Source organism: Lepisosteus oculatus, chromosome 27 (assembly GCF_040954835.1).
Source record: "Lepisosteus oculatus isolate fLepOcu1 chromosome 27, fLepOcu1.hap2, whole genome shotgun sequence".
Classification (NCBI taxonomy): Eukaryota; Metazoa; Chordata; class Actinopteri; order Semionotiformes; family Lepisosteidae; genus Lepisosteus; species Lepisosteus oculatus.
This window is the reverse complement of record NC_090722.1, coordinates 2,467,015-2,482,331: the sequence shown is the minus strand read 5'-3', so window position 1 is coordinate 2,482,331 and position 15,317 is coordinate 2,467,015. Positions and strand designations below refer to the sequence as shown.

The window sequence follows — 15,317 nt, the reverse complement described above, 5'->3', positions numbered from 1 at the left end:
GTGTGGGTTTCCTCTGTGTGCACTTTTACTGCCACAGTCGAAAAGGAAACTAGTAGGTTAATTGGCTTCTGGGAAAATGGTCTTTGGTGTGAGTGTGTGTCTGTGTGTCCTGCGATGGACAGGATTCAGTTGCTTGCTGGGATAGACCTCTCCCCCCTGAGCCAGAACTGGAAGAAGCAGTGGGAAAAAGGACAGATGGATATTTGGTTACACTGAAGGAACACAACCAATTGGAACAGCTTCACAGCAGTTTTAGTTAATACATCCTTTTATACGAGTGATGCTGGTACTGTACCTTAATCATGTCACAGGACATACACTCTGTACAGGTCAATTTGAATAAAAGAAACTACGTTTTGAAAGCCACAATGCATCAAACATCCTGATAATGAGACAGAAAAAAAACTTAGCAGGAGATTAATCTTTGCCAAGGTGAGAGAAAAACTGCTAGGGTACCCATTTCCTGACATTCTTGGTCAATATGGGAAAGACACTAGAGTCTGCAATTTTCTGGTACTAGGATTCATTCTGCACCCCAGGTGGAAAATACTACTGGATGGGGCCCTCAAGAGCCATTTGTTAACATTTTTTTCTAATACAGAAATATCTTGACTACATTATTACTGCATTACAGGGCTGACTGGGGGAAATTTCAGGAAAACAGTAAGAGATCAACTCAACATGTACAGCTCCTTAAAATAATTTCAATTGCTTGAATTCACTGACATCCATCAAGAAGAAACAGCCAAGAGGAAAGATGTATGGAAACCTGTAAGGCACTGGACTGAACGAGCACAGAAGTGCAGATTACTGTATTCCATCCTGTATTCCCTCTAGAAGACTATTAAAGCAACAGTTTAATACCATAACCTACTATAAATATTCTCTTTCTCCCTGCTGTACAGAGCCCTTATTATAATGCCTGTAGGTGTAAAGGCTTTTAACCACAAAATGATCACCTAGTCAAATAAGGGTTAAATTGGTAAATGTAGCATTCAATTTGCCTACAACATACACAGTATAAATACCATTCTTCTGTATGACCCTTAACTCTTTGGCAAAAAAAGCAGAGCTACTAGTCTCATGTACTTCTCTGTGCCGTTTGTGCGTACTTCTGCCTGGCCTAGATATTGTGTTAATGCCTAATGCAGTAAGGGAGGGCTTGGTAAATATGAACAGGCTATGAACACATCATTAAAGCCAATTTTTCAAGCACTTGTTGTTCTGAACCACGTACAACCATGAAATCTTTCCCTGCTGCTTTTTGTCTTCAGTTCAGAGCAGTTGCTGAAATTGGTAGCATGTGTATTTTAAAGACATGGTAGTTTTGTACTATATTTGTGAGCACACAACTATTTTAAAACAGAATGCTTCATCTGGGGAAACCAATGAAAGGCCAAGGTGTCTTCTCTCTTCCTGGAGTGTCCCTGAGTGATATTTAACCCAGCTTGAACCCTTTCCTCCGGGACCTTCTGTGCAGATGAGTCAGGAAAAAAACACCTTCAAAAATGCTTCATTATCTGAAAATAGACTCATTTCAGTTGAACCCTTAATCCAAGATTTGAAAATCGAAGCTAGAACTGATTAATCGGAATACATTTTTTCAGGAGTCAAGAGTATAAGTGAAATTACTTGCACTATAAACTGAAATCAAGCGTGTGTACAGATCCCAGCAGAAAAAAAAATTAAAAAAACAACTTTACCTGGAAAGAGTATTGTATTCTGCACAGTGCCCTGTTGTCAGGTTGCAAACCTCTTCTTAATTTCTAACAAAAAGCAGAAACCTCCCCAATTAATCACTCCTAACACCCAGTGAACTAGCTTTTCAATAAATGGAATTAACCAATTGCTTTGTGCAGCTCATCAGTTTATGCAGTGCTTAGTACCTATCATTCAGAAATCCTTCAAAACCATAGTTTTACCTTAGCAATACACTCCCCACTCGATAATGTAAGAGTTTGCTTTCTTTGCAAGGGCTGCTGTGCCTCTAAACTCACTTGAGACCTTTAGCAACGCCCCCTCATGCACATCTCCAGAAACCCTCAAACACGAAGACCACGGGTTGGACCTAGAGGTCTGCACGGGCATGAAACTGGAGCCCGTACCCGAGACCCTGAGACCCGACTGAGCCCGAATGGTACTGTCAAATTTGAAACCCAAATCCAACCACGAACCCGGTCACTCTCTTTTCCTCTCGGAGCAGGTATACACACACGTGCACACACAGAGATGGTTTCTGACAGACGCGGTTTTACAATGTTTCTCTCGGCTGCTATGCGCTTGGTGTCGATAAGACAGAAAATGCCGGGCACTGAGAAAAACTGGTACTCAGGTCGTAATGCTGCCATAACGAAGCCGTCCCTGACTCATTTGGCATTTTGAGTAGTTCTCCCTTTGTCAATTTTCGTTTTATTTCATCCATAGCAAACAGTTAATCTGTTACACACATACGAGAGAGAGAACGAGCAGGCGCGCAAAATGTGTTCCGAATTTCTTCTAATAAAAAATAAATCTGATACATAAAATAAAAGGAATTCATTTTCACTTATTAGAAAAACCCGAACCCGCCCCGAGCCCGAAGTTGTACGTGCAAAAACCCACCCGAACCTGGCCCGGTTGATACTTTATCGAGCCCCGTCGGGCTCGGGTCGGGTAGCAGACCTCCAGTCGGATCTCCAACTGCACTTTAATTGCGTGAGTCGCCCAGTCGTATTAAAAACTTTATTCCTTGTAAATCAGAAGATCTGGACATTCCAATAAAAAGGACGCAGTACAGAAAGCAGTTCTTGTTGATCCCGAACCGAGAGCAGAAATAAAACGGCGCAGCAGGAGAGGGAGGAGGCTGCCCTGGACTTGAAGGCAGCGGGGGAGCAGGCCGAGGTCTAGGGAGGCATCGGTCCTCTCATGGGGCCCCTGGGCGGGGCGGGCGGCCGGTTGTTGGGGCGCGGGGGCATGTGGGGGCCTCTCTGGAAGCCGAAGGGAGGGGGCCGGGGGGGCCCGCTGCCGTAGCCGGGGGGGGGCATGGGAGGCGGGGGTCCCCTCATCCCTGGGGGGTGCATGGGCCCCGGATGTCCTGCGAGGGAGAAGACAAGACGCGCGGCGGTCAGCACAGACTCGGGAAACGGCTGGCAAGGGCTTCAGGCGTCCTGGCCCTGTTTCTCTGGCGTCTCCCGCTGTAATGCTTCCACCTGCAAATATCCCAAGTCAACTGTCTGGCTGCAGTCGGGGGTCTGAAATCCACCGCCTGTCTATGAGGTCCCCTTCTCACTGCCTCATTTCAGCCCCGTTTCTCTACTCTCTGCCCTGCTGTCCTGCTGTCCTTGAGCACTGGAGTGGTACCAACAGCCTTAAAAACAGCTGCTGCTACCCCCGAGACAAAAAAACAAATATGGCTCCGGACAACCTAAAAAACTGTCGCCCTATCTCCAACCTGTATCGTGCTGTTACAATTTCTTCAATAACCATCCCATTGAAAATGTCATCTTCGAACCCTTGCGATCTGGATTCAGACCGTTACTGCGGCAGGGCAGAAGTCAATAAGGATCTTCTACTGGCTTCTGATTCCGGTTCTCTATCTATCCTTATTCTGCAAGACCTCAGTGCTGCTTTTGACACTGTTGACCGTTAACCTTCGCACTGTGAGACTGTGTTTGGAGTTTCTGACATTGTTCTTAACTGGTTCAACTCTCACCTCACTGAGTGCCATCACTTTGTCTCTCTTGGAGCTTTAAGATATGTAGTTGGGTTCACTAAGTCTGGATGAGCTTCTTCATTGAGTTCCTCAGGGCTCGATACTGGCCCCCTACTATTCAGCATTTATATCTTCCCACCTGGTCAGCTATTAGGATGACATGGTCTAAATGATCATTTCTGTGCTGATAATACTAAAATCTACATCCACACTAAACCTGACACCGACGTTGCTGTCTCTGTACTCTCTAAGTGCGTCCCTGACATAAGAACTTGAATGACTCAAAATTTCCTCCAATTAAACTGCCTCTCAGCACCTCCCATCGACCATGTAAAGCCAATTAAGTAACAGTATGTCCAGAATTCGGCAGCCAGAATCCTGTCCAGGTCTAGTGCAAGTGATCACATTACTCCTATCCTGGAGTCCTTGTACTGGCTTCCTGTCAGGTTTTGTGTCGACTTCAAAATCATGCTCACCTATAAGGCTCTGTATGGCTTGGCACCTCAGTACCTGTCTGAGCTACTATCGTCCTACACCCCACCTCACAGCCTTCGCTCTTCTATCTCTGGTCTCTTATCTGTCCCCCAAGCCCCTCTACACTCTGTGGGTGGACAGGGCCTTCTCCTGTTATGCTCCAAAGCTCTGCAACTCTATCCCCAAGGATATCAGAGAGTCGCCTTCCCTGAGCTCCTTCAGATTAAGACTCAAAACCTTCTTCTCCAGAAGGGCGTTTATTTAACTGGCTGTGTCTGCTGCCCCTTTGCTTTCCTACTGTATTCCAAATCCTCACTGTAACTGTGCAATTCTGTTCCTACTCTCATTGTGTGCTTGTTTTTCGTGCTGTAAAGTGCTTTGAGAAGCCATTTTAAAGGCACTTAATATAAAATGTATCATTTGGCGCACAAAGCCAAGGAGCAAAGTGTCATGAATGGAACAAAGAATGAATCAGAGCAAAACCAACACTCTATACTGACTTCACCGCACTTGATCGCAGGTCTACGTTAAGCCCATAATTCGGTCTTTTTCTAGAACAGCCTGGCATGATCATCATTTTCACTGGAGCTTACCTTAGTCTCTTCGGGTTTGCGACTAAACTGGAGAACAGTCAGGCCATTTAGAATAAATCCTGAATCCTGGAAGTCTCAGTTCAATATGGCATTCTGACATTGCTCCGACACCAGGGGGCGCCACTTACCCATGGGTGGGCCGAAGGGTCCGCGATGGGGCATGCCCATGTGAGGGTGTCCGTGGTGCGGCATGCCAGGCGGGGGCGGTGGCCGCGGGTGTCCCTGTCCTCCGGTGCCCGGCGGGCCAGGAGGAGGCGGGACCATGCCAGGGGGTCCAGGCGGGGGCATTGGCATCTGGGGCATCCCTGAATCCCAAAACAGAGAGGAACACGGCTACAGACCAGCTCACAGACTTGCGGGAATCACAGCGTACTGTGCGCTCGCTGGCGTCAGTCAAGACTGGGCCCATCAGTTCCCCACAGCGTCAGTGTCTCTGCCTCCACAGCGGGTGCCCATCACTGCTCACACAATTCACCGCCTGTCTGGACTATAAGATGGCTTGGATCAAGGTGGAAGATAAATTATAATAATAATTGCTGTGAGAGAAACGACACTGCGGCCTGCGAGTCTGCTTTCTGATTCATATTCTTCACACTGAAAAATGCATAAGCTGAAAAGGAAGCAACAGACTCAATTTGTAATTCCGTTTTAGACAGATTGCTTTCCAATTTAGTTGAGGTTTCCATTGTTCAGATCAGGTTCAAGAGTACAGGCGCAAACCCCATTTCTGACTGCCAGGAAAACTGCGGTGTGCTAACATCGGTTAATGTTTACTACACTAGAGCAGCAGATCCTACTCAACTTCAATATTATATAATACGGTATCTGTGTGGTGCCAATAGTGGGGTTCACCCACTTCAGAGAAATGCTTGACAATTGTTTTAAAAGCGACAGGATTGGTCCACCCAGACACTAAACTGATCAGCACATAAGTAAGTGCAACCAAAATGCTGCTGTTTACTGCAATCCGATTATTAGATCTAATTAAACTGGTCTCAGGAAATTGGTCTCATTTTCTCAGAATCATTTTAAATCCTGAAGGTATAAATAATGGTTTCAAATCAAATTCCTGACCAGAATGGAGGGAAACTTGCTTTTAAACAAGCCTATTATTTCCCATGCTTGCCAGTCACCATGTTTTTTGCATCATAATAAAATCCAGTTCAACGGCACGAACAGCCACCTTCTCTGCACTCCGCTACAATGCTTTCAAACGGGTCAGCTGTGTTGTGAAGTAAAACACGGAAATAAATGTGCCATTTATGTTATGTAACGCCAGCCTTGTTCTACTCTAATTCCCACAGTGCAAAACACAATTCGTCTTTTCAAAATCAAGCTGTAAAACTGCTTCTAAATGTTGCTATGTATTTTAATAACCCTGTATCGCCGAGTATCGACAGCCCAAGTTTTAAAAACGCATGATAAAAAACAATTGTCAGAAATTGCCCACGAAGTCACTATCCTATACTAAATGACCAGCAACCTGGTTTTTATTAAAAACGGGTGACGTCTTCAATAGGAACGGAAACCCAATGGCATGAAATAAACAATGCCGATCTACCTGTAGAAGATGCAATTTTGTGTCTTTTCCCAATGACATAAAACACATTTAAGATTTTCATAGAACTGCACTGTGATTGTTTGCATCTTTACAGAGAGATACAGAAAACCCACCAGATTTCAGACCCCAAACTGTGGAGTTGGGAACTGCTGACTTATACCTTTTGTCAGTATTTTAACTGGACATTCACACTTTCCAGGCATGCTGTATCGACTTAGATCCAGTCTGTATTTGATCAATCACACTCGCTTTACCAAAGGTTTTCTAATCATGAACGTGGCAGATCGTTCCAGGTAACCTTGACAAACCTAGAGCACTAAACCAAGGCGTGCCCAATATGAAATGTCCAAAAAGACATTTGGACAAGGGGCTCAACTGGAAGTCCACTAGGACTATCCTAACATTTCAGGAACCCCTGGCAATAAAGTTAAAAACGAGAATGAATGAGACACACTGCAGTGTGGGACACACACCCAGTGTATGCAAAGAGTGAATGAATGATCTGGAATGGAACAAGTAAAGGTTTATTCCCTGCTGGAAAGAGAAGAAACAACATTTTCGGCTTGGAGAAGACGTGTCACACCTGAAGGAGGCCCCACAGCAGAAACTTTGTTTCTTTTCTTCTCTTTCCAGCAGGGAATAAACCTTTAATAATAATAATAATAATAATTGCTTACACTTATATAGCGCTTTTCTGGACACTCCACTCAAAGCACTTTACAGGTCATGGGGATCCCCTCCACCACCAGTGTGCAGCCCCACCTGGATGATGCGACGGCAGCCATAGTGCGCCAGAACGCTCCCCACACACCAGCTCTCAGTGGGGAAGAGAGCAGAGTGATGAAGCCAGTTCAGAGATGGGGATTATTCTGGGGCCATGATTGGGAAAGGCCAGGGGGAAATTTGGCCAGGACACAGGGGTAACACCCCTATTCTTTTTGAGAAACACCCTGGGATTTGTGGGGAGGAGAGCAGAGTGAAGAAGCCAATTCAGAGATGGGGATTATTAGGAGGCCATGACTGGTAAGGGCCAATTGGAAATTTGGCCAGGACGCTGGGGTTACACCCCTACTCTTTTCGAGAAGCGCCCTGGGATTTTTAATGACCACAGAGAGTCAGAACCTCAGTTTTACGTCTCATCCGAAGGATGAGAAACTTTACTTGTTCCTTTGCAGCCTACGTGGGCTGACGCAGCCCCCTACTTCAGCTATCGGGAACTTCTTCTTCACAGCTGAATGATGGTTCTCTGTGCAGGGAGCCCGCTCACTGGACTGGCACAGAACCAGGACTGATGCCACCGGCCACTGCGGCACCTCCCTCCACCCGGACAGGGCTCCCGAGCGCGCACGCCTGCCCCGTTCGCCTCGTCCGCAGGTCACAGGAGAAACCCCCCGCACCCTGACTCACCTGGAGGGGGAATGGCCCCGGGCGGGAAGGGCGGGGGTCCGGGAGGGGGTCCCGATCCTGGGGCGCCTCCTGTCGGGGGTCCCGGTGTTCCTGAGGATGGGGGCATCGGAGGCGGGGGAAGGCCAGGAGGCATTCCGGGGGGCATGGAGCCGGGGGGCGGCACTGGAGGTGGAAAGGCGCCTGGGGGGGGGATCCCTGCAAAACAGGCAGAGAGAGTGGTGAGGAGGAGGGGGGGGGGACGACACACAGGTCCTGCAGGACCACCGGAGACCAGAGCTCCCGCCTGGACAGCAACACTGAGAGGGCAGGAGCAGGAGAGAAACAGACCTGAAGCATCCAATTTCAACGGCAGACATAAAACATTTGTGAGAATGCCAAAAAAAATCGAAACGATCCGACGCAAAAAAACAACAACATGCAAAAAATACATTAGAGAGTCAGCTTGAGCCAGACGTGAGCAGGGGGACACAGGGGACAGCATACAGCACCACGGAGACGCAGATGAACAGAAAAACTTCACCAAGTGGAATGCTACAGGACCCTAAAAAGAGGGTTAACATTCACACAGGTTAGGTGTTTAAAACCCTCGCAGGAGCTGAAATTTGCGATTAACCCCCCCCGAGGCTTATAATTAATCCCCTTACTGAGTTTTCCCATAAGGTTTCAACTAAATAAGAGGGCAAATGCCATAAAACGTATATGTCACGCTTCCAAAAAACGACGTTTCACACTGATCAGAAATCCAATGAGAACGAACAGTTAAACTCCCAGAAGCACTGTTCCGCCCACACCATCAAGCCGACAGGGGAGGGGATATGTTCTGATCCCATGGCCACAGAGGCGAAGAAAACCGACAATGAGCAGGGCTGGACACAGGCCGGAACACGTCTACAATTCAGACGAAACTGGCTTATTCTTTAAGCAAATGCCCCCAGGATTTCATGCGGTGATGGACTGAGTGGTGCTGCTTCTGTGGAGTCATTTGTCACAGATAAATCCAGGCACGCTGCACCAGTCTGCAGACCCCAGGCCATCACACAGCAAGAACAAGAACCACTTCATTAAGTCACATAAGAAGGCCTGGGACACAACGCACATCCTTCTAGGCTGGTCTCAGAAGACTTTGGACCTATGGGCAGATGGTAGGATGAGGCTCGCTGGCTAGCGTGGAGACTCCGGCTTCACCCGGCACATGAGATTTAAAGTTCGCCTCGCTGCTCCAGCGAACAAAACTGATTTTTCCACTTTGCGACCCAACCTTACCCTGGAAATCCAAATTCACGAATAACTGAACCCCAGGAATGTTGAAACCTAACAGTACACACTGAGTATCGGACAGGGCGAGAGACAAGGGGACACAGCCTAGGACAGGCTGTGCTCCCAGTGCCAGCGGGGAGTAACAGAGACAGAGGTGCACTTCCTACTGAGAGAAATACTCTGGGATTAGACAAACATTCTTCCTTCAGATATCAAACCTAATACCAGAATCCCTGCACCTGCTAGAATCGGAACAGCCTGTAGTCCTACTGGGGGAGGAAACCCTACAGAGCTGGAAGACCAGTATGTGATCTCCTGTCACAGCCTGAGGAACAGGCGGTGAGCCTTTTTATATGATGTAAATGCCAAGTGTATCAGCTCTGGCAACAGTGCAATCCATGGTCATGTCATTAAAGCCCTTTGAGAAGAGTAAAACAAGAAGAGAGACGACAACAGAATGAGACAGGACAGAATGGCAACACTGTCATCCTTGGAGCATTTCAAGATGTAAACGTGACACTTCCTCTACAAGACCACAAGATCCGACCGTGGAAGCCCACCGGCACTGACCTGGGTGGTGGACGCCGGGCCCCAGGGCGGTGAGGACCGGCGTGGGGGCGGAGGGGGGCGGGGGCGCGTCGGCGAAGAGCTGGTGGGGCCGGTCGGCCTGGGAGAGGGGGTTCTGGGCAGCCAGGAGGCGCTCGGCGGCCGAGCCGTGCCGCTCGCCCTTGGAGTCCTTCTTGAAGGCGTAGGAGACGGTGATGGGCCGGTTGCAGAGGTACTGGCCGTTCATGGCCTCGATGGCGGCGTCGGAGGCGTCGAAGCTGGCGAAGTTGATGAAGGCGTAGCCCTTGGAGTTGCCCGTGTCCGGGTCGCGCATGATCTTGGGCGTCTGGAGGATGACCCCGAAGGCGCTGAAGGTGTCGTACAAGAGCTTCTCGTCTATCTCGGGGTCCAGGTTGCCGATGAAGATGTTGGCACCCACGTCCAGGTTCTTGTTGTGCGCGGAGGCCTTGTTGACGCGGATGGGCTTCCCGTACAGCTTGATCATGTTCATGATCTTGATGGCGTAGTCCGCATCCTCCTCGCTGAGGAACTCCACGAAGCCGTAGCCTTGGGAGAGGGGGACAGGTGGTTTTCAAGGGCTGGACAGCTCAGCCTTTGTACAGATCTTCTCTGGCAAGGACTTAAAACTGCAAATTCCTAACAATGGCAGGACGGGTGGATTACTGTTAGTTCTCAGTGCTGTTCTAGGATGAGCTCTGTATGTTTGGATCATAGCTGTAAGGTACCCCAGCGTGTGTCAGTGACCTCTAGGCAGCTAGAATAATGTACTCTAAGATCACCGATCAGCTGCGAAGTAAAACGATCTGAAATAAGGGTTTATTACTGAAAATGAGCACACAACCGGCAGAGATGTTTAAACCTATGAAAGCAGATATGGGATTTTTGCAGACTGAAGACAGCTTACGTCTTAGTTCAGGTGGGGAGCTGCTTCAGCATGCGCAGGCTGCAAAGGAACAAGTAATAGGTTGATTCCCTGCTGAAAAGAGAAGAAAGAAAACACAACGTTTCAGCCGAAACATTGTGTTTTCTTTTCAGCATGAAATAAACCTATTACTTGTTCCTTTGCAGCCTACGTCTTAGCCATTTTATGCACTGGTCTACAAAAACATCTGCAACAGAAGAACACCTACTACGAAATCATGCTAATGTTAACTGGAGGTTGTCACAAGTTACTGTGTACTTTTACGGTGGTTTGAAATGCCGTCATCAATGAGGATTCTTTCTAACCCCCAAATATAAAAATAGCACTGCCGTTCCCCTTTAAAGCATCTGACACACCTGTGCGAAGGACCAATATATTTTAGGGCTTTCGCCCAGAAATCGTAAGTGAAAAGGCTGTCACGGGTGTGTCCGTGGGGGGGGACAGGTCTGGCAGTGGGGGCGTGTGGCCTGGTCACGCTCTCACTGGGCACAGCATCTACATCCTGGCCCTCTCCACACTCTGGGCCCTGGGGGGCTCCCACTCCCCCTCTCTCCTAGCTCACCCTGGTGCTGTCCGGTCACTCTGTCCTTGGGCATGTGGGTGTTGACCACCGGCCCGGCCTGCAGGAACAGCTCCCACAGCAAGGGCTCGGACACCTTCTCGTCCAGACCTCCCACGTACACTGTGGCATCTGGGGAGAGGAGATAAAAGAGAGATCCAGTTTTCACTAACAACATCTTGCCCAAAGATGATAAAGCCACCCACTCACTGATGGACAGAATGGAAGGAGATGAGAAGACCAAATTATTACACGTTTAACATATACAAGTACGCCTGTGCTGTATAACACTGCTTGTAACCAAGGTGTGGAACAGAAACTCTATGGCAATAGAGGTATACGTGTCACGTAATGGTGTACAGGTTATATGGAGGAAATACTTAAATAATCAAATATGAATACCTAGACTGAAAAAGCACCAAAATGATTTCATAATATGTCACAAGAGACCTCTACTGTTTTGAATATCACACTCAGCTGATGTTTATCTAACAAGCAAGTCAACAACAGAATCTATTTAGATCTATCAAAGTTTTGTTTGGTTGAATAATTTGAATTTCAATCAATACCACTGTCTTGTTTTCTGCTGTTTACACATGTGAACTGAAGTGTAGAAAGACAATGCACTCGTCCTCACTGAAAGAGAGGCGCCATTTATATTCAAATGTCTTTCTCTAGAAACAGTTCTTTGGGACTGGGGGGAGGTCATGTGATTTGACTGGTTTTGTAGGGGTTACAGTGGGGAGGTGAGTTAGCGTGCAGCCTGTGAAAAGACCCAGGAGGAATGCTGACTGATAGCTCTGTGTAACATAGAAGGAGAAATTGAATAGAAAGAGATTGTTGCCAGGCACTCCAAATCTCAGATGAGTTCTTCTTTCCAAAGCTCTCTTCTAAAATGGTGCAAACAGAGCAGGAAGTTGAAAAAGGACAATCTTACTACATGCTCAGGAAAGAGAAGCTCTGCTGCCCTTTCAGCTTCTTTCAATTCATACATCTTTTTTTATCAGTGACAATCATGATGTCTGAATACCTCACTAGGTATTTTTAGCAAATGGCTGATCAGGTCCCCAGCACTAAGAAATTTTACACTGTGTGGCAGTACCAATATTTCGAGGATAATCAGCTACTGCTCATATTTATGGAACAGTTCAGGTGGAGAGCTGCGTCAGCATGCGTAGGCTACAAAGGAACAAGTTTAAGGTTTAGTCCCTGCTGAAAAGAGGAGAAAGAAAACAACGTTTCGGCAGTGGAGCCTTCTTCAGGTGTGAGAATATTTATGGAATTACAGCTGGATCAATATCTATGTACAGACAATATGTACAGCTACAGAATGTATGACCCTCTACCATCTGGAAAACGGTTCCGGAGCATTCGGGCCCGGACTTCCAGACTCAAGAGACAGTTTTGACCCCCGCACTATCAAACTGTTAAACTCCCAGCCTCTCTCACCTACGATCTGAACCTCACAGTGCCTTCTTTCCTACCAAAAACCCAAACACACACTGAAATCTACCTCTACCTCATGTCAAAAGCTTACTCCCCATCATTTCTATCCTTTATTTCATTCTGTTGATGCATGTTTTTGCACATCTGATGTTGTTTTTGCACATTACCTGTTACCTTTTTGTTGTTTTGCACACTGCCTGTTGTCTCTGTCTTTCTTTTGTTATACAATTGTATTGTTGTTGTTGTTGTTGTTTTTCTTTGCACTACTTATCGTCCGAGAGCTAGCTAAATAGCATTTCGTTATACCATATACCTGTATATGAGTATAATGACAATAAACTTGAACTTGACTTGATGCATCACTAACACTTTAAATACAGACGTGTATAAAAATGTAATGTGCAGCACCTGTACAATAAAAAAGTATACAGGTCTAACATCTAAGGTGCAATGTATTCCATACTATGTAGAAAGAATGAAAAGGGGGCAGAGACACATTTTATCACAAATAGCCTTGAATTAAAGTACTTTTCTATCTAGATATAATCTATATGGAAAAGGGATCCCTGTGGATAACCAGCATGGATTTTAAACAGGTAGGTCACGCTTAACTATCTTGAATAAGGTAGGACTTCACAGGTCCTAGAATAAGTAACAGCCGTAACAGACACACAGAAAGACATTTGAATCGTTTCAGATGGGTTTTGATAAAGCTCTTCATAAAAGATTAATTCTCAAATTTCAAGCGGTGAGATTCAAAGGAAATGCACAGACCTGGACTCAGAACTGGTCAATGGATGGGAAACAGCAAACAGCAGAGGCCCACATAAGGAATGACTGCCCCAACTGGAGAGACGTAATGAGTGGGGTACCACCAGGATCTGTATTAGGACCACTCTTCTGCTTTGTATATCAATGATTGAGAGCAGGGGGTGGAAGTGCATTATATAATGGGGAAGGGGCACTTTTTGAGAGTGGAGTTACTTAGCCTACACCACAGTGTCTTTCAAGAAACAGCTGGATGAGACCTCCAGATCAAATATGACAAACCAAAGACAGGAGGGGTCGAAAAACCCTTGTGGGAGTGGAAATGGGTTTTAAAACCCAGTTCAAAACAAAATATTCTTTGGCCGCCACCACTCAGAGCGACTGTGGCCTCCCACGTCCAGGGAAAGGAGACACTGCAAGAAGCAGGAGCCGCTGTTTCATCCGCAGCTGGAATACAAGACCAACACACGGCGACCACCGTGCGTTTCTCCTTTCAACACGAGCTCTTAGACGCAGTTCATTTAAAACTACCGCCCAAACCTTTTGGATATTGGACCTGCGCTACAAGAACATACTGGGTCCCCCCAAACGAACTTGATCCACCGAGACGGAACAGTGCTCTCACGACCCAAAATGACGGGGAGAAAAAATATGTTGTCCAGGGAGGACTTGGGTTATGTATTCAAGAGGCGGTGTTGGTTGAGACTTTCATTTCGGGGATTTTGCAATTCAAAACTCTCGCTGTGACAACTTCCCACGTTCATACAGCCAGATTAGCGAGAGGCCTCGAATAACTAACAGACAGAGCGGAAAACCAGACCAGGACAGCAGATCAGAGACACCTTTTAACGCTCCCAAGAAAACAGTCGCAGACTTTTCGCCCGTTAGCAGATAAAACGCCTTCTTCCCCCTCTTTAAGCGCCTAACCACAGCGAAAGGAACACTGTAAACAACATTCCTCGCCAAAAATACAGAAATGGGACAACCAGGATTTTAAAATAGATGATCTAAGAGAAAGTATTACCTCCCTCTTAAAAAGCCTCCAATCTGCAATCAAGCAATGCATATCCGTGATCCAAAATGTGTTCAATATGATGCTCACTGGATGATGAGAAGTATAATAATTTCTCATTACTACACGATTACAACATTAGACAGGATATCAAACTTTTTAATCCTATAATTCATTGTTCCATTTTAAAACCGAACAGCATGCACACGAAGGACTCCAGCTGGACCGACAACACATCGCCCTTCAACCCTAGTTTCACACAACTCTATTTCCTTTGCTACCTTCTGTTACACTCGCATCCCTTCACCTCCGAGTTACAACATCGTTGAAGGAGTTTCACAGTTTTACCTTGATTTCTTTCAGAGATCGGTCCCGCCGCCATATCGAAGCTTGCGTGCTTGCACGCATCCGACGGAAGTATCCCCCCTTCTCGCCAGGCCAGCACTTCCGCAAAGCGCCGCCACGCCGTCTCTCTTAGCGCCATCTAGCGTTCGGAGGAACGAAGGAAAAGTTTGTTAACAGGGAGGCGAATTAAAATCCTGTAATCTATTTCTGTAAACCTCAAATTGACCCATCCGCGTTCTGTCTGGATCAGTAAAAAGACGTGCAAAATTCGCAAACAAAATCCGGTACTAAACGGCTTGCTTTATTTTCATTCCTATTTCTCACAGTTCGTTAGTGTATTAAATAAATACGGAGATAGAAAACCGGTTTGTGAGGTACGCAATATTTGTGATACACAACCACAGATGTTTATCCAAAGGAAGGGCATGTAGACATTGAGGGTTTTCTGGATTTGTGACATTGCGCGTCGTAAGTTCTCCTATGTGTCTCTAATCAATCTCCCCCCAAAGTATTTTTGGTCTAGTATGCTTGAGATAAATGTATTTATCTTCGAAATGTACAATAAAAGTATATGCCAATCATTTAAAAATTATAACAAGCACCTGCTTCTTTGGTTAAAGAAAGCTAAACCATGCTGATATGCTGACTATTCTCATGCAGGTTTTCATCTTTGCTGTGTGCCCTGTCTTGCTCACACCAGAAGAAGGCTTCACAG

General features: G+C 46.5%; 1 protein-coding gene across 2 annotated transcripts; it reads right to left on the bottom strand.

The window, feature by feature from the left end:
• Positions 1 to 2,707: 2,707 nt before the first annotated feature.
• Positions 2,708 to 14,703, bottom strand: sf3b4 (splicing factor 3b, subunit 4). 2 transcript variants are annotated; one of them, XM_006641850.3, is made up of 6 exons: positions 14,606 to 14,703; positions 11,035 to 11,163; positions 9,554 to 10,096; positions 7,727 to 7,921; positions 4,887 to 5,063; positions 2,708 to 3,073 (listed from the first exon to the last, which is right to left on the bottom strand). In XM_006641850.3, exons 1-6 carry the CDS (start codon positions 14,637 to 14,639, stop codon positions 2,883 to 2,885), a joined length of 1,269 nt encoding a protein of 422 aa, XP_006641913.1. In that variant the 5' UTR covers positions 14,640 to 14,703; the 3' UTR covers positions 2,708 to 2,882. The 2 variants fall into 2 exon arrangements, with proteins under 2 accessions (XP_006641913.1, XP_015192160.1); XM_015336674.2 differs by having other exon boundaries at positions 7,727 to 7,906.
• Positions 14,704 to 15,317: the final 614 nt, after the last annotated feature.